General features: G+C 40.7%; 1 protein-coding gene across 3 annotated transcripts; it reads right to left on the minus strand.

Moving 5' to 3' along the window:
* Positions 1-600: 600 nt before the first annotated feature.
* Positions 601-18,558, minus strand: thbs2a (thrombospondin 2a). 3 transcript variants are annotated; one of them, XM_085477970.1, is made up of 23 exons: positions 18,270-18,558; positions 17,779-17,847; positions 17,038-17,591; positions 16,566-16,650; positions 14,291-14,490; positions 12,859-12,999; positions 12,680-12,773; positions 12,184-12,354; positions 11,140-11,316; positions 10,638-10,811; positions 9,421-9,548; positions 9,177-9,329; positions 7,985-8,203; positions 7,794-7,901; positions 6,136-6,295; positions 5,930-6,048; positions 5,606-5,840; positions 4,369-4,596; positions 3,995-4,266; positions 3,817-3,914; positions 3,538-3,677; positions 2,539-2,569; positions 601-2,203 (listed from the first exon to the last, which is right to left on the minus strand). In XM_085477970.1, the coding sequence occupies exons 2-23, from the start codon at positions 17,843-17,845 to the stop codon at positions 2,200-2,202; spliced, it is 3,558 nt and encodes a 1,185-aa protein (XP_085334096.1). In that variant the 5' UTR covers positions 17,846-17,847; positions 18,270-18,558; the 3' UTR covers positions 601-2,199. The 3 variants fall into 3 exon arrangements, with proteins under 3 accessions (XP_085334096.1, XP_085334098.1, XP_085334097.1); XM_085477972.1 differs by lacking the exon at positions 2,539-2,569 and having other exon boundaries at positions 18,270-18,557; XM_085477971.1 differs by lacking the exon at positions 601-2,203 and having other exon boundaries at positions 2,535-2,569.
* Positions 18,559-19,059: the final 501 nt, after the last annotated feature.

Here is a 19,059-nt window from a genome sequence, read left to right on the forward strand (position 1 = left end):
TTGGTTTTGTTGTGTCACTTTGACTTTTAGTTTCTTTATGTTTAGTGTTAGTTCTCATGTTTCAGTTTTACTTTGACGGTTTGTTTTTCTGGATTCCTGTTTGGTTTTTCCTTTTGGAAGAGCAAGGCTCACTTTTCATTATTTCATCTGCCTCCATTTACTACATTGGGGTCGTCCTCTCCCCACGACCCTAATACAGCTTTATAAACTGTTTTTTGCTTAGACTTCTTCTTGCAATAGGAAGAAAAAGTTCTTTCCTAACTACACTTATAGATACATGGTCAAAACGAGTTGGCATGACAACCGTGCCCTGCTCGGCCAGCTTCCAGATGTATTTCTTTCTGATTCTGATATTTTTCTTTGGTATGATTCAAAACCACATGAATAAACCACACTGTTGTACTGGGTAATATGTTTCTTCATTAACACACACACAGGCATCGGCAATGTCACAAACACCTGCTGCCATGAATTTCCACTAGAGCAACAAACGTCTTATTCTGTTGCACAAAAATAATTCCCAAGAAATGACCAATTCCTCACAACAATGCCCAGCTATGACAGTATTTCTAATCCTGTCAATTGTCATGATAAACAACATGGTGTAAAAGTGTTTTATTAAGAAACAGAACAATCTTACACTATTGTTTGTAGAAAACGTATATCTAACAACACAAGTATACAAAAAAAAAAACACATTTACAGTTTGTGCATTGCAAATAAAAAAAATGAACAGGATGGAAACCAAACATGGAGAACATGAATGCTGTTCAGACTGACGACAGCGAAGTTGTATGCAAACACATCCTTAATCCACACAATCACGCAGTCACACTTTTAGAGACCTTCATCTGGATTCCTTTTCAATCAACACTATGATGTTTCACAAGATCCATAAGCGATATTTATGACTAATGTAGAAATGAAAATGTAGTTTGTACAAAATGCTTTCACTGTAGTTGATCTTCACGAATCAACCGTTCAAAGTGGCTTATTTCCAGATCTCCAACTCTCAAATGTTAATGTTACACATTTGATTTAATATCAGTCATTTCATTACAATATTTTTGAGCAATGTCACTATTTCAGTCTACTTTCTTTGCTTTGTGTTGCGCATAAAAGTTTCCAAATCGAGTCAGAAAGGCGTTTCTGCGATGGTGCCAGTAGCCTAATTAGCAGCTGCTTTTTGGTGAGAGACTATTTAAAAGATAAAAAATTTGCAGTAATGTGTTAAATCCATCTGAGGACAGCGAAGCTGTCTGGACAGCTAAGTAAATAAACTACCAGAATTAACTCTCTTTGGCAGCTACCGTGACCTACATAAACATCTGCTTCGTGTTTATTTTCGTGATTATTGAAAAGCAGCTGGTGTTTATCTTTATGCTACAGTTACTTAACTGACACACTTGAAAAAAAAAAATCAATGACTGACAAATTTGAAAAACTAACAAGTACAGGAAGTGCATGAAGACACTAAAAAAATCTGGCAACGCTAATATGTTTTATCTTGACGTCTGTGGTATTCAATTATACGTTTTGTCAGTGTAAACAAATAAATAATTATTTACAAAACTAGGAAAAAAAATGCCAACGAACAAAACAAGCAGAGCATAAATAATTTACAAAAGGAATTATAGTACAGACTTAGTATAAACATCTTTGGCACTTACTCGTCGTTCACTCAAGTTGTACATGAAAAGCACATTTAGGATGAAAAGAATAAGGAGAAGCTATAATGGAGTTAAGGCGGGTAAATGATTATGATTTGATTACAGTTTATGTTTGTCAAACACTGTATGATCAGTTCAGCAAAAAAAAAAGAAGAATAAAGGCAGAGAACAGCCGAGTCACTCACATCAAGCTGTAGGAAATCACAAACAGCATCTAAGAGGTTGTACAATGAATTTAAAGATGTAGAATAGGTACAATAGTTTTAATTAGATATTCGGTAGAGGCTTTTTTAAAAACAAATAAACAAAAAAAACACATGTTGATCAGTTTTTTTTCCTTTCTCAGCTTCGGCAAAACTGAAATGTGCCACTGTTTCTCCTCCAGTGGATGAATCAAGGCGAAAACATGGAAGTATGCGAAGTCTGATTTACATTGACATGGATTCAGCGATGACGTGATGTTTACTCGGAGAGATTCTTGTCTTTTGCCATCAGATGTTTTCTTTTTTTCTGTTTCTACTTGATTCAGTTATCTGTAGAAAGATGGAAAAATATCTTCCATTACTGCCACATTTACAATTAAAACTCAATGAGCCCCTGAGTCAAAGTGCCAGAGTGCAGCAACAACATTAGCATTGTGTGCGTCAAAAAAGCGTGTCTCCAGTAAATGTGGCTGTGATTGTGAGAAGAAGAAAAAAAGCTGCAGACTCATTTTCCACAGTTTAGCGCTAAGTAGAAGATCTGAAGTCCTTGGATGAACACACAAGGATTTTCACAATGCTTCTGGGGCATTGTTCATGGGCAGGGTGGCAAGCAGAAATATAGCGTGACAGCAAACAACACAGCACAGAAACCCTCTCACCATTACCTTGTGAGCACGGTTGGCAACTCCGGCTTATCTGAGGTTGGTTGGTTGAAAGAGTTCTACATTTTTAACTCTTCAGTTGCATTTATGTTATTCAAATGACCACACTGCTATAATAAACTATGTAATTTTTATGTAGGCGTTTGGTGTTTAACACCTAAGCCAATGTTATTAATACAAAATTTCTACAATTTAACATGATCTGTTAAATACGTTTTAGGGACAGAACACATTAAAGCTTAAAATCAGTGGCATCCTAGGACTGTCAAATAACACATTGTCATTGGCAATGGAGCACAAATTTCAAAATTTGTAAAAAACTTTTTTAGAAATTAAAATGATATTGTTTTTCATTAGGTAAATAACAAACTCATGTTTTTAGACCCAAATTGGACTTAAATCAGCCACCAAATAACAGTCATATTTGTAATCTTAATCAAAAAATGATAAAGTGCTTTACTATTTTTTTCTTTTTTGTAAAAAAAAAAAGAAAAAAAAAGGAAATGTAAAACTTCACGAACAAAAAACAATAATTATATTTTGGCTTTAAAAATATAATTTCGATTAAAGAGCTTGTACGTACTGGTGGATTACCAATATATTGAAAAAGTGATTTGGGTAATAACCAGTATTGTTAATTTAGGGCAGCTGTGGCATAAACTTTAGATAGAGTTGTGAGCTAATAAATAAATCTAATAAACAGATTCAGTTAGCTTAGCTTATTTTGTTTAAAACAAACTTAAAATATTACAAATTTTCTCCATTTAATGTTTGCTTACTTTAGTTTATGTAATTATTTACAGTGAAATGGGGAAGGGCCCCACTTCTGGCACCCTTGCTTTCCACTCTTAATATCAATATAGCTGCTATTTTCACTCAACTAGCATTCTTGATGAACTGATTTCAGCTTTATGCAACACTTGAGTTGCTCACACATATCCATGGGTAATTTATAACAAAACAGAAACATTTGTGGTTATAATTTTAAGTAATTGTGCTTACCTCTGCACTCATACTTGAGGTCAGAGAAGAACACCAGCTCTTGTGAGAAGACAAACAAGCCTAATCTTCCTCCGGCAAAGGTCTTATCATAAATCGGTCCCGAGTCAGCCATAATCTGTTTGCCTTCATAGACCACTACCCTGGAAAACACAAGAAAAACTTCCATGTTTTAATGTCTTGAGACTAAAAAGCTGCATGTCATCAAGTGACTTAAAGGAGGCCTGTAATCAGAGACAGAAAAACATGGGCTTTCCTGTTGTGATCAGCTGTACTTCATACCTTATAAACCCGGTCTTTGGTCTGTGGATGAGATGCCACCTGTAAGCTGTGTAATCCTTCCAACCAATGTTTTTGGGGTCATGCCACAGGGTCCGCACCTTAAAATAGTTAACAACACTAAAATCAATACTGATACAGGCATTGTAACACACCACTTTGCATTTAGATCGCAGCCCACCTGTCCTGGAGTGTTGCCCGTGTGCCACAAAGCATTCCTGAGGTATTCTCCAGTGCCAGTGGTCGAGTTCACAACTTTGAGTGAAACCCCAGAGATGCCAAACGCCTTGGATGGTTTGTCCTCCCAATAGGTCTGTGTGATCTGCTTCCACATCACAACGTAAAAGCGCCCACTCGACTGGTAACCAAAAACAAAGCCTGCATAGTCGTCATCTCTGTCGGTGTTCACGTACATCGTTCCACTGAAATCCACAGCGCTGAACTCATCAAAACCTGTGATGAGGTGAGCAAGTGTTACACTCACAGAGCTCTGCACACTTAAATGGAGTTTCAAATATTTTAAAAAGCAAAGGGAAACATATGTGCACTGCTCACCTACTGCAATGCCTGGGTCAGAGTTAGCAGTCTGAACTAACTCCTTGCCCTGATGTCTGACCACCCAGTTGGGATCAATTTGTGTGGTTCCTTTAGGATCCAGATGCACCATCTGGAATTTCCTGAAGTCTGTCACACTGATGGCATTGTTCTCAGGACACACATCGAGGATATCTGGGATACTGTCGTTGTCAAAGTCATCTTTGCATGCATCCCCTCTTCCATCACCTAATAAAGGAGAAGAATATAAAATTATATTAAAATCATTTTAAAATGTTTCACCTAATTTAAATCATATCTGAAACAAACTATTGAATAGGTTGGAAAAATATCTACGGCAGCTAATGCGAGGATCATAACACTCCCACTGCAGTGACTGTTGAGGAGTTCCTCCAACTAAATATTAAAAATGAATGGAAGTATAGCAGTTCTTCCCAGAAAACTGTCCCAAGTACCACTGCCAAGTCTGATGAAGCAAATCAGCCATCTTCTCATGCTGTGACAACTTCCACTGAAACTTCTTAGTATCTGAAGCCTGAAGTCTATTAGAGCCAGGCTGCAGGCTGGGAACTCATGAGGGAAAGGATGCCTGTGGCTAATGAGGGCCACTGCATGGAAGTAGCTTGCCGTCTTCTGTCATCATCTTTGCTATTGAGCAAGAAGCTCAAACGATTCTATCAAATAAACACTATTTGACAAACGGCAAAGGGTGTGAAAGCATCAGGGGCTTTCTCCTCTGCAGTCTGTTTTCAGTTACAGACAGCTGCACAAACTCCAGGTAACCCTGCTTAAATTGGGCACTGTGGACTAATCACAGGCTAAGGCTAAATGGAATAAAAACTTCACAGCCTGATGGTGCCCTCCAAGGCAGCTCACTGAAGTCATGGAGAATGACATCATCTGTGCCAAGCCGGTCACTGACTCTTTCCACAACCACCAAATTTCACACCTGCTGCAGTGAAAGTAACCGCTAACTCTAAAAGCAGCTGGTAGAGGGCATAGGGAAGAAGAAATGTGAAATAAGTCTGAGCGCATAGAGATACTATTTAAGCAAGTAGTCTCAAAATTTTAACAGACTTTTGTTAATATAAATCTTAAGAATGCTACTAAAAGAAGTACACCATTGAATATTTATGCTATAAATCCATGCTAAAAATAGTTGATATCACTCATGTTTCAACTTCTTGTATGGATGTGACACTGCTGCCTTTAAGACTAATACATGCACCATCCTCACCATCAGAGTCCTCCTGGTCTTCGTTGGGTGTTAGCCTGCAGTTGTCTCTGTCGTCAGGTATACCGTCGTTATCGTCATCGTAGTCGCATGCGTCTCCTTTGCCGTCCTTATCGTGGTCAGCCTGGTTTGAGTTGGCCACATAAGGACAGTTGTCTAGATTGTTCTGATGCCCGTCTTCGTCAATGTCCTGGCTGTTGTCGCACTGATCTCCAACCAGGTCATTGTCTAGGTCTGTCTGTTGGATGAATACAAGGATCAGAATGTTAATGCAACATCTATTGACTGTATTGGAAAAAGCCATAATTTACAGTGTGTATAGTTTACCTGGTCAGGATTGTGTAGCAAAGGGCAATTGTCACACTGGTCGCCGACACCATCCATATCAGTGTCCTTCTGGTCAGTGTTGTACACATAGGGGCAGTTATCATTCTCATTAAGAATTCCTGAGAAAAAAAAACAAATTTAAAGTTGCTATAGTTAATTATAGTAGACTGAATACAACATGTCGTCTACATTTTTAGCTATTTTACCATCTCCATCGATGTCCACTGCACAGGCATCCCCTTCTCCATTGTGGTCGGTGTCAATTTGAGCAGGGTTGTGTTCATAGGGGCAGTTGTCACAGCGGTCACCAACTTCGTCCTTGTCAAAGTCAAACTGGCGAGGATTGTAAAGCAGGGGACAGTTGTCCTGTCGAAGAAAGCACATGCTAGCTAAGTAATGTTTTGACAGTCATGAGCCGAATCATAATGAGTGCACTGATGAGAACGTATTTGGATTTGCATAAAGTTCGTTTCTGATTTGGTCAGTAACATTAGTTCTCATCTCACTGCATCTCTGCTGGGTTGAGATGTCATAACATATGAATCACATCATTTTCACTTATTCATCAAGCCAGTAAGTAACCCTTTTTGGCTTATAGAAAATATTTCATCATGAGATAATGCTGACCACTCAAAAGGTTGCAGTGACAAACCCTTATGTTAGCAAAGTGGCTGAACTTTCAGGTGCTCCTTACTTCCACAGCAGATGGTTCTACATACTTTGGCACAGTTTTTTTTTTTTACACCAAATGTCCTTCATGACACAAACCCCACACTTATCCAGCCTTGTGACCAGCAAAAGGAGCAGACAAGCTGCTCAAACTGGGTGTGTGTCTCCTCCTGGTCTCAAAGCCAGTTAACTATGCTACTAGCAAACTATGCTAGCAAAAGTCCCCTTGCTATAGGATTTGGTGGTTTGTAGCTTTTCTTTATGTTTTCAAATTTATCCGTAGAATATGTTTCCTATAATGTTTATGGATTTCTACAAAGGCTGTATATGTTGTTTGCGCAATGGAAATGGCGTAACACATTAATTAACTAGCAAACTGCACATTTATTAGGTAGAACTTGGCCATATTTTTATTTTCAGACTTTAATGAGACGTGTTGCCTTATGTCAAGGCCAACCAGACACTCACTATAAATCTGATTCATATTAAGTCTCATTTTTATTTGGAGAGGAAACAAAAAAGTGGTTTGACAATACTCTAATTAGTATTTGAGTTCAACTCAATATTGTATGTAACCTAGAGTTATTTAGTATTGCCCAAGGTTATTGGGTATTCTGACTGTTGCACTAATAGTATTTCAAAGTTTATTATTTTTAAATATTTAATTTTTTTATGTTTAGAATAGACGACTGTCTTTATATTGTTCTAGCCTCTAAAAGTATGCCTTAAAGATTTGCTTTGAAGAAATTTGTTACTTTAAAAATAGTGATATAAAACCTCTAGACTTTTCCTTTTTAATGCACTGATGAAAAAAATAACATTATAGGCTCTTCACTTATGTCCAGTTTAATTAGTCCAATAATTTCACTAAGGTTTACTTTGCTATTAAGCATCAAATCTCCAGTCTGTCCTGTAAGTTATATGCTTATTACTGAATTGTGTTCATCCTTATGTTTGAACATGATGTCCGTTGTGGGCTGCAGTTGGCACAAAAGTTCAATAACAGGATATCACTCGAGTGGTACGACATTCCCCCCAATCATGCTCTCCGTGGGTGGATGGATGGATTGGGTTTACCATGTCGAAAAAAATTTGTTTGTTTTAGACAAATCATATCCAATTATTGATTTTTTAAAGTCTCTCCACTTTTTTAGGATGCTGCTCACCAGTTTGTAAAAATGAAAAGATCTCATACCCTTTCATCCAGAATTCCATCATTATCATCATCCTTGTCACAAGCATCTCCTTGACCGTCTCTGTCAAAGTCTTCTTGTCCAGAGTTGGGGAGGCTAGGGCAGTTATCCTGAAATAGTGGCAGTAAACGGTTGACTTTTGCAGTTCAGTTTGGCATCACTGGATTGAATGTGGCAATATTCAGTGAAATACCTTCTTGCAATGGTAAGTGGCATTAGCACCACACACAAGGTTCTGATTGGGCCAGCCATCCAAATCAGAGTCTTCACCACAAATGAAGCCATCTCCAGCGTAACCCGTCCTACACTCACACTTGTACATTGGATCACTGAAGTGGCTGATGTAGATGCATTCGGCATATTTGTGACAGTTGTGTGTCCTGTCCTTACATGGGTTCTCAGGCTCACATACCTAGATTAAGAAAAACAGAGAAGTTAGATGGAATTTCTTACAAGACACAGTTTTCTTACATATTTTCCATTTTGCTGTTTTTTAAATGTGAAGAGTATTTATTTTACCACTATTCCTGGCAGCTTGTTTTGGGGACTAGCCCTCCAAACAGGGACACCTCAAACTGAGGTGACTGGTTAAAGAAAAACATTTTTCAAAAAAGTGTGGAGCACTTGTGATTTTATGACATGGGTACAGCATATATTCCAAAACAACCTACTGTTCTCCATTTTTTCTTCACAAACTATTCACAGCTGCCACTTATTACCAGATGATGAACCTAAAGTTTGAATGCCACTGCATGAGCTCATAGAGCCAAAAGAGACAGGGAGGCCTTTGATCAGAACTGTGAAATGGAGCCTCTTAATGCCAGCAATGAGACAATTCCCCTTTTCCCAAATCAATTACTGTCAATTGGGGCATCAAATCAAAGACAGGCAGCTACAGAGGCCAAGAAGTGACAAACTGCCCCATGAGGGATGTTATGCAAGTAGTGGTCAAAGTGACACGTTTTTCAGTTTTCCAGGGACTCATTGATCAGAAAAGAGATGAAAACCGTTGTGTTCCAATAAAGTAGTTAATGTGGCATATTTGACAAGTCATATTAAAACTTTTAGTAGTTTTGACAGGGTTGGAAAGAGAGAGATGTGGGCCACAGAGACAAAAGAAAAACATAGCTTTATGACAGTGAACTGATACAGTACAAGGAAGGAAAAATAACTATTCATATCCACCTCTCATTTTAAAAGTTTAAAGCTACTCACGCTGTCATTTTACTTACAAATAGTGGGTCAAGGTCAACCCCATTCATTCATTCCTATATACACAAACTCTCTCTAAAAATAAGGCTTTTAAATCCCCTGAAGTGCTGCTCCAGTCATTTATAAATGTGACATCCAGAAATCCACACATATGCTTATCCAAATCAACTCACTTGTTTGTTCTTCTTAGCAGCCTCCACACCCATACCAAAAGGCTGGGTGCCCTTGTAGCGCTTTGGACAGGGCAAGCAATGGAAACCTGGATCAGTGTTGACACAACGCTGCATTCCATTCACTTTGTAGCAAACATCAGACACCATGTCACACTAGAGGAGAGAAAAAAAATCATCAGCAAAATACAAGCAGGTCTTTTTATGAATAAAGTGCAGCTAGCTTATGAAAAATAGTAACTTTTACCTCATTAATGTCTTCACAGTGGGTACCATTTCCACGAAATCCAGCAGGGCACGGGCCACACTCCCACGAGCCATCGGCAGAGCTGCTGCAGTCCACTCCCGCAAAACATGGGTTGGACAGACAGCCATCTGCAAGAGGTTTAGATAATGAGAATGGATACATACAAGGGAAAACTTTTAATTTTTACTTTTAATTTGTAATGCTTATCTTAAGTTAATGCTTAATCACCTTTCCAAAATCTACAGTAGCAACACAGACAGTATAAAAATTGGAAGTAGCAACCGTGACATCATCCATTGGTTTCTGAAGGCATGGGCGTGTCTAACTATGATATAATAAGCCATTAACTAATCATCTATGGTTAATCATCATATTTGAACTATAATAATATCACGATTTACAAAATAAGAGTCAATTTTTTTTAATATGACCCAAAGTGAGACCATAAACTCACCAGGAAAGTTTTCACTGAGGTCAATCTTCCCATATACGTCTATTGGATCAGAAGTTTCTTTTGCAACCACAGCTACTGCCATCTGGTGGCTTTCAGGTAGAATGGAGGTTCAAAGCGCTTCCACATTGGCTTCATTTTTCTGAACTGGAAACTATATTCTGGTTTTATGCAGGTTTTGAAACCAACTCACAAAAACTTTCCTTTTATATTAAAATAAGGGAAAGGTTTTTGAGGTTTTTTTGCCAGATTTTTCACTTTAATGCAGCCGAGGTAATCAGCGTGGTGCTGGTTATTGTTAACACAGAATTATTACTAGTAAGGTAATCTTTTTTTTCCCCAGTGTAGCTGGCAGAACCCAGATTTCCTCTTCCATCTGCCAGTCATTGTTTACAGGTGAAGTCACATCGTTAAACAAGCTCAGAAAAAAAATCTATCTAATTATAAAGACACATATGGCAGCACAAGAAAATGGCTGTGCAAAACAGATGTTTGGATGTTTTTTCCATCATAAAGACTAAAACAATCAAGCTGCTCATTACAGTCAACAGCTGACAGCAACTTGCACAGTACACATTAGTACACATTCCAAGTACCTCAGCTGACTGTTTGCATTACAGGAGAAATCCTAAAATCACTACAAATGCCAGAACATATGTCAGTGCAATCCCTCTGCTACATAAAAATGTTTCAGCGTGGGCCAGTGGATCTGTGAACCCAGTCACCTAAGTAGCTAAAACCATAATGCAGAGTGACTAATGCTCACCAATAGGGCAGTCATTCTTGTTACAGCTGTCTCTGTCGACCGCTTCTCCAAAACATTTCTTGCCGCCGTATTGAGGTTCAGGGCTGTTGCACTCACGGGAACGACTTTTGTGCCCCCCTCCGCAGGTCGCTGAACAGGTTGCCCATGGAGACCACGGTCCCCAGCCACCATCAACTAAAAAAACAGGGGAGACAGATGCATAGCAGCAAGTCACTTTGACATAAAGTGTTTTATTCATGCCACATTTTTATTCTGTTGTTTCTAAACAAGAAATAAAAAGTTCAGAAGCCTGGAACTTAATACTGCATGAGCGAACATACTGAACCGATCTGGACCAACGTTTGCACCAAGACTGACATGATGACAGTCTGAAACACATGGGGAATGTTGCCTTAGGGGAACCACAAGGCACGAGGGAAGTCCGGCTGCTGGGCACATATGCTAGCCACTGTAACGGAGATGCTGCTTTTGAGTGTTTCCCTTCACAAGATGAAATACTCACTGGAACATGGCTTGGCAGTGCAGCCCTGGGTCTCTCTTCCACTGCCCTCACAGTCTCTGCCTCCCAGCTGTGGCACAGGAGCATTGCAGTGTCGTATTCTCGTGATCTGCCCCTCGCCACAGGTCACCGAGCACGACGACCACGGGGACCACAAACTCCACCCTCCATCCTGGCGAACTGGGCATCAACAATCAGACATGTCACGCAGCAGTCAAACACATATGTGTTGCGTTATCCTCCAGATTTCCATTATAGTACTTACAGACATGTATAATTTGCCAGAGTTAGGAAAAAAGGAGAGAAAAGAGCACCATATTTTCTACAAGTAAACATTATGCGATGCTGGCGATGATGGCTCACTTTCAAAGATGTTCTAAGACGCTTGAGCCAGTATTTTTGTCATTGTGGGTAAACTATCTTCCAGTGGTTAGGCTGATTCAGTCACTCACACAGATGGAGTGTACTGCTAGCTTCAAGCAATGACACATGCTGATTCTATAACTTCTCAAAAAAAAAAACCACAACACAAAAAAACCCGTTCAGCAGTTTTTGTTTCCAGCACAAATCTACCAAAATCACCACACCTCACTTAATAGGACATTAATTATCAGATTCATTAATATTTTATAATATTGCATGGAAAGCTGCGGTGAGTCACTGCACTGTGGAACACCCTTTTAGCCAGTGATTTATTTGGAGTTAACTGTGACTGGGCACACCCTGCAGCCCAACCGTGAGATCCAGCTCTTCACTTAGATTCATCCACTCAAAGACGGATCCAGATTTATGAAGGAGAAAACTTTTGCAATTCTGAGGCTCTCATCTCATATTTAACTCACTGCTCGGTTTTTCCACAGTTTCATCATCTCCCCCCCCCACTCCTCTCACTTATCATAACGCTATTTGTTTTAGATTACTGCCAGTGGTGCATACTGTGGTTGAGATAATATCGGTGCAACAGTTACTACTGGATGCCACAGTTCAAATAAAAACTGAGTGAGTCAAGACAAAGCGTTGAAAAAAGAAGAAAGAACAAATCCTCACCACGGCTGTCGCATTTGCCCAGACTGCACTTGCGGGTCTGGATAGAAGGTCCCGTGCAAGGATTGCTGGTTGCGTCGCAAGAACGGCCCCTCTGTTGAGTTCCTATCCCACAGGTCACTGTGCACTCTGTCCACTCTGACCACGGGGACCATCCATCGTCACTGTCCATAGCTGGAACATGTAAATGCAACATTTTTATGCTCCATCTTTTTGCACAGAACAGTAGAAAAGACTGTGAAAAGTTCATAACTGTAGCTTTTATTCTTTATATCAACTCGTTTATCACATGACATCATCTGAAGAACCCACACTAGACATTTTGAGTGTCTGCTAATAAATATGTGGTTCGCCTCCAAAGACATACTGGCTGCAATAGTCCTGTAGTATTAAACTTTAATATGCATGAAATGCTGTGTTTATAGCACATTGCACCATTAATTTAGAATAGCGTGTATAAAATTGCGTGTTTATGTTGTGAAAGGTCCTGCCTACTTACGCAAACAGGCGGGGCAACACTCGCCATCGATAAAGGACGGGCTGGCACAGGCCACCGGAGGACAGGTGATTTGGTGGCACACGATCTTGGATTCCTGCCACAATTGAACATTAATGATATGTCAGGCTCTTAAACATCCGCAGTAAATCTGCATATAATTCCAGATGACTTGGCACTACCTGACAGGTGCATTTGGTGCAGCTGTCTACAACCCAGTCTTCCTTATCGTCAAACAGGCGGCCATCCTGCCAGCACATGTTTTTCTCTGAGGAGTTCTTCATCCTCCCAAGGGCCTCTTTCATCACTGAGTTTTCTTCTGTCTGAACATACAACAAGTGAGAAAAGAACAGTCAGAAATCTTTAAGGCACACTCAAGATCAAAGGTGCAAAGCCACTGACTGGGGGAAAGATAGTCCTGCTGATGAGCTGATTCATTGAAAATAGCGTGTTTGAGGTTAGTTTCACCAGGTGGGAAGAAGAAACGCGTGTGTTGCTTTTGCAAATGTTATTCTAATAAAAAAAGATGACATTTGTTTAAAATCAAGCTTGATCAGAACCATTTCTTTTTGAGATAAAACAACACTGCGCTAATAAAAACTAAATCAGCACCAAATGTAGCAACCTTGTAACTTTTCTTGGAATCCTTTGTACCAAGCTATTTCCCCGTCCAGCTCAGCTCATGCTTAGATGCTTTACTTTACTTCAACTAGTCATTGAAAAAAAATCTGATAACTTAAATGGATGACAAACAACAGAAAAAGACTAAAAAGTTACACCCACTTAAAGAATCTACTCAATTTTTCCCTTGTTGCTGCAGATTATAAAACTCTGAACTTCTTTACATGCTCACTACTTCTTTGAAAACAGCTTACTGAAAAGTGCTGCTTAGTTACGCACATTACCTCCTATCCAATTGGAGACCAGGCTGAGCTCCTCAACACTTGGGAACTATCAGTGGATAAAGTACTGCCAAAGATTTTCGGGGGGATATGAGTGCGTATGTGTGTGTTCATCCTCCTCTTGGAAAAGGGGAGTAAGCAGTGTGTAGCACTAGAATCTAAGACACCACTCGGTCTGGAAGAGCCTCGGGGACCCTTCTCATACCAGCCGTTTCTTTTTTCCCCCTCAAGGTTCATGCCCAGACTCTCTTATTGCTGGGAGGCTCCCAGAGGAAACACATGAGCTATTTAAACAAAGCCAGACATTAGACCGGACCCCATCACTGCCAGGGGAACACTTCCTATATCCACATGTAACATGTCATAAAATCTGTCTGACTCACGCTGCCTCAGATAGGAGGAGTCATATGGGTTCAGCTGTCACAGGCGACTCTATAAACACTCCTGTGGCTACTCACTGTTTACTTTAAAACCAATGTGGGTTACCTAGTAACCTAATTCAGGCCTCTTTACCTTCAGGCTAACACGCGGAGGGCTGAGTCATCTGTTTTCCTAAAATGTTGTTTTTTTTAAAGAGTTAAATATTTCTTCCATCACACCAGAGCCACCAATTTTACATTTACTGGCCTGTAAAGTTCAACAAAACAGACAGTAACCCTCTCTAAGACAAATGAAAGTGTTGGCTAGGGTTGATTTATGTGATTTAACTCACCACTTTTTGCAATCCGTCAATAAGGTTGCTGACGACAATGCGCAGGCCTTTGAGCTCCTGGAACATGGTGCTGAGCTCCTCACAGGAGCGTTCACACATTTCTGCGCCCACATCATCCGTCTTCTGACCTATAACGTTTGTAGTGATGGAAGGACTCACGTCCACAATTTCCCCGCTCTCACTCACAATATTGGCATCATCTGGAAGAGCAAATAGCAGATACCAGGGCAAATGGAGGAAAAATAACGCAGGCTGTTGATGGAAAACATGTTTGAGAGATATCACGGTTGAAACGCAAGGACTCAAACGATTTCCTGTTTTTCTGTAGCTGGCCAAAAGATCACAACAATGGCGTAATTGAAATGTTTATTATGTTCCTAAAACCAGATGTCCAGTCAGTGTCGTTCAATTTGGAAAACAAAAAAAATAAAGTGTGTCTGTTTGAAATGGTGATGGTAAATCTGTCAGCCCGAGATGACGGCAGAGCTGGCTGTGGGAGAACAGGACAGGATGGCACTGCAGAGCAGAAATCTCTGGAGTTCCCCGTGTGATGCAAAAACCATATTGTGGACCATAAACCTCGCTAACCTTTCAAATATGTAACCACTTGTGATATGTACTTAAGAGGCTGGGGGTGGCCACACAGATTTATACTTGTTATACTCTTGTCTTGATATCAGCACAAAAGAATTATGTGAAGAAGTATGTGGGCTGCAGCATTTATCAGTCATTATTAAGGCTGAGGACTTTGTAATAAAACCAAGTGTATGTTGAGATATTGAGAAAGGGACCTAACTTTAAACTGCAGTGCTATTAGAAGAACATAATGAGGCCAAATGTGAAGTTCTTTTGCAGTCTACATCTGACTGCTGTGATCTCGGTAGTCAGAAAACCCTACTGAACTTTAATCACATCACAGCTAGCTATACGAATATTCGATGCCCAAAACAAACACACGAGAGACAAATGGAAGCTCCGCAGAACGCCTGTCCTTCAGCCAAGGCGCAACGCGTATCTGCAACTGGTTTGGATCACGCTATGTAAATTGGCGAAGATTAATAGCAGAGCGGGGACTCTAAATCAAGAAGTCATCCAAATTACCCGGTGGTGTCCTACTGTAGCCAACGCAATGTTTTCTTTCCTCTTCAGTCTGCTGGATTCATTCAAATCTCAGGAGGGCTTCACACTGTGTGCGCGTGAGAATGCGTGAAAGCTCGTCTGTGAAAGCAGTTACACATTCTTCTCTCCCCGATGGACGCTCTCGATTTTGTCAGAGTAGAAAGAGGAAATCGGTTTAAAAAAAAACAAAAGACGAAGAGCAAAAACTGGGGCAATTTTAATACTGTCCAAGTTATAGGGTTGCCTGGATTTATGGGTGACTTTCGGCATGAATTTTCCTAATGGTGCCGAACCCTCTCTGGTACCAGCCAACCAGCGGAAAACTTCCAGGCGCTGGTGACATTTGTTAAACAAATAAACTCATTCAGCTGGAATTCAACAGTGCATGTGGTGACAGAAAAGCATCAACTGCATACCGCATGGTGATTTTCTCTGTCACAGCAAAACCAAAAGGCTCAGTTTCCAGATCTAGTGGTTCTTCGGGATCTCTATCTTTTGAGCTGAAGCCAGTCTTTTGTGTGAGCCCCGCTGAGGATTGCGAGGTCCTTCAGCTGAGAAAAGCAACCCAATCAGCCAATTCGTGACTTCATCCTGTATGTTTGTGTGTACGTCTGTGTGTGTGCAGCTGGAGGTGGAAGCTCCCCACTTTGCAGTATAACATTCACTTTGTCTTTTCTGTTTTCTTTCCCAGGGTATTATCCCAAATCCACTGCCAATGGAAACAAATGTAAGCATCTGTATCTCCTTTTGTTCACCCTGCACGCTGCTCAACCTCAAGCCACTGCAGTGAAAAGCCTGTTGCTGTAAACATGAAGTAATACTGGGATATCTTGCCACATTTCGGATCTGTAAGCTTTTTGATCCATTAAAAAGGAGATGAATTCATGCAAATTGAGTTGACAGAGAATGCTAAACTGTTTGCCGTGGTCGAAGCTTAACAAAATACAGATACTGGGTGCAGGAGAGTTGCATGTGAAAGAGCTTTTAGATCACATCTGCTAGGTATCAGGCATCAAACACTTTGCAAATATAATTATTTTGACTCATCTGTTGGGTTATGAAAAAAAAAAATCACACAAAAGAGAAAGGGTTTGTCATTCATCCTGGATAGCAGGGCCTTTATAGACCTTAAAAACTAAAACAGACACATTCTTACCTTGCTTGGTAATCTCACAGTCTCTACTCAGCAGGATGTCTTCTATTGAGGTGTCAAAGATGAAGCGCACACTCTGGAGAAGGCCCTGTTTGGTGAGAAAATATGTGTCTCAATCACTTTGACATATTTCAGGCAGGACATTTTCTATACCTAGTGCAAGCATGAGATGGGAATTGGAGCAAACATTTCATGGAAACTCGCTTTTTACCTAATAACATACGTTCCCCCTCATTTCTACACACAAGGGGTAAATTTAAAGTCTAAATTTAGAGTCCTTTCCACACAGAGAAACCAGGGCAACACAGGGAATATGTCAGTCTGTATTTTTGGAAACAGTTGTTTAAACTTTTATTGCAGGGTTAGTGAAGACCACAATTTTGTTTCTTGGACACTGCGAGGGTTGACAAATGCTGGACAAGTAAGGAGTTCCTAGATCCTGGGAAATCGTTCGAATCCACATCCGCTGTCTTACCCTAAAGTGGTTCTCTCGAATGGATCCCTTTGCCACATACATGCGGCTCCCCTCGGCCTTCAGGTGCTCGTAAAATGGCTCATCCAGGATGAAGCTGTCTATGAGGCTGCAGCCGACAAACAGGTTGGCGTTCTCCCCATGAACGTGAAGGGTGATGTTCTTCCACTGCGAGTCGGACAGGTCCACGTCCTCGAATGAAACCACGTTCTGCGAGCCGTCTGCCCAGTAGACCAGGTCCAGAGTGTTGGCGCGTCCGTTGGACACGATCTCAAACTGGCGCCGGCCATCGGGACCCTCCAAACCAATCAGGGTGCCTCGTGAGGAACGGTCCTGGCGTATGCTGGCCACAAACACAAAGCCCTCATTGTTTTGGATCTGATGCAGCATTTGCTTCAGTATGGGTGGGCTAACTGGGGGCAGGTGGTCGAAGCGGATGAAGCGGTAGGCAGGGGCATCTAAGTTCTGGCCCCTGAACTGTTTGGCCCCCAGTGTCCTGCGTGTGATGTCGCTGATTTCAAACAAGTCGAATGATGTCTCATCCTCCTGCTCGCCATCTATACATCAGACAAGAGGAAATGTAACTGGAAAGCTAGAAGAAGAGTTCATGAACTTAAAAGCAGAATGGGAGCAACTGGCAGAGTTTTCGCTAAAACAAAAAACAAAACACTGGAATTGGTGACTCAAATGGAATAATAATAATTATTAGACAGCAATACCACAATCAATCCATTTACAACTCACCTTCAGTTAAAGCTTGAAGGTAATTAAATGACAACAGCAACAAGAAGAGACTTCTCCTGAGTATCATATCTGCTTCAAAAACAAAGACATAGTTTTTGTTAGATTTGTGCCTCTTTTGTCTTTTTTCCCCATCCTTGGTCTCAAATGCTGCACTCAAGTCTCTCAGTCACAGAATGACTGGAAAAAAAGAAGAGAAAAAGCCACATGCAAATACAAGAATAAAATGATAATAACAATAACTCCGGCCAACGAGTTGTTACACAGTTTACAGCTTATTAAACTTTGCAACATTGCACATCAAATTTTATACCCTGTTATGCAGGAAAGAGTCTTTCAGCAGTCCAGCAAGTTTTTCACATTTATTTATCTGTTTGCACTCTGCAGGTAATGAATCACTTACAGCAGCCCTGGTAAATTTGCCCTGTACTGATTTCTCCTCACATAACATTTCAACGATAAGCAGTGTATGCATTCCTAACCTACTTACTTACCTGACGAATTCAGTATCTTAAAAAAAAGAAATCCGTCAGAGATCCAGCGACAAGAGTAAAAACAAAAAGAGCCGAGGGTAAAAATGAATGAGCAGTGGTATCTCCTGTAAATGCCCGTAAAGAAAAAAAAGAAAAAAAAGAAAACAAAAGTGTACAGTCCACTTTGGTTCACTACATCCACAGTCTGGAGGACCTGAGGCACAACAGTGACCGAGGCGCCCTCCTCCCTCCTCTTATATAGGGGCTCGCACAAAGTCTGTCAATCAAGTGTTTCGGGTCTGAGCAAGTTTGAGGTCGGCTGTTTAAGAGACACAATTACATAACTATCTTCCGATTGCGTAATTTTCTTAGCCGCGATCACACGCGGAGGCTGCTAGGGGGATTCGTGACCCCTCCCCTCCCGTTTTTCGCCGAGATGCCCGCGAGCCCCTCCCTCCCTAACAAACCCACCTTCCCACTGTGTCCGGTGCGGGCTTTCTCAGGGTAACACACGCAGGGATGTGGGCTGTTTTCCTCTAGAGGGACGAGACACCAAAGCTTCATTAAATGGCTGCACTAACAGCAGGTGGACTTGATAAGTGTATTAATGTGCAGTTAAGGAGAGCAGAATTGGAATTCAGTCGTGAGGTGGAAAGCCGTTGCGCACTTTCCTCAATAATACTGATCTGTGGTAGATTTTAAAACACCTTTTCATCCACACTCATAAACTTAAAGGTATGCCTCATTTCTGCCTTTCAAGTGTGAAAACCTCAACGCTTGCCAAATGTCAATAATTCAAATTGAGAATCCC

The sequence above is a fragment of the Copadichromis virginalis genome, linkage group LG13 (assembly GCF_057382275.1).
Source record: "Copadichromis virginalis isolate Kocher_CV1m ecotype Utaka linkage group LG13, C_Virginalis_male_GT1.1, whole genome shotgun sequence".
NCBI classification, from domain to species: Eukaryota; Metazoa; Chordata; class Actinopteri; order Cichliformes; family Cichlidae; genus Copadichromis; species Copadichromis virginalis.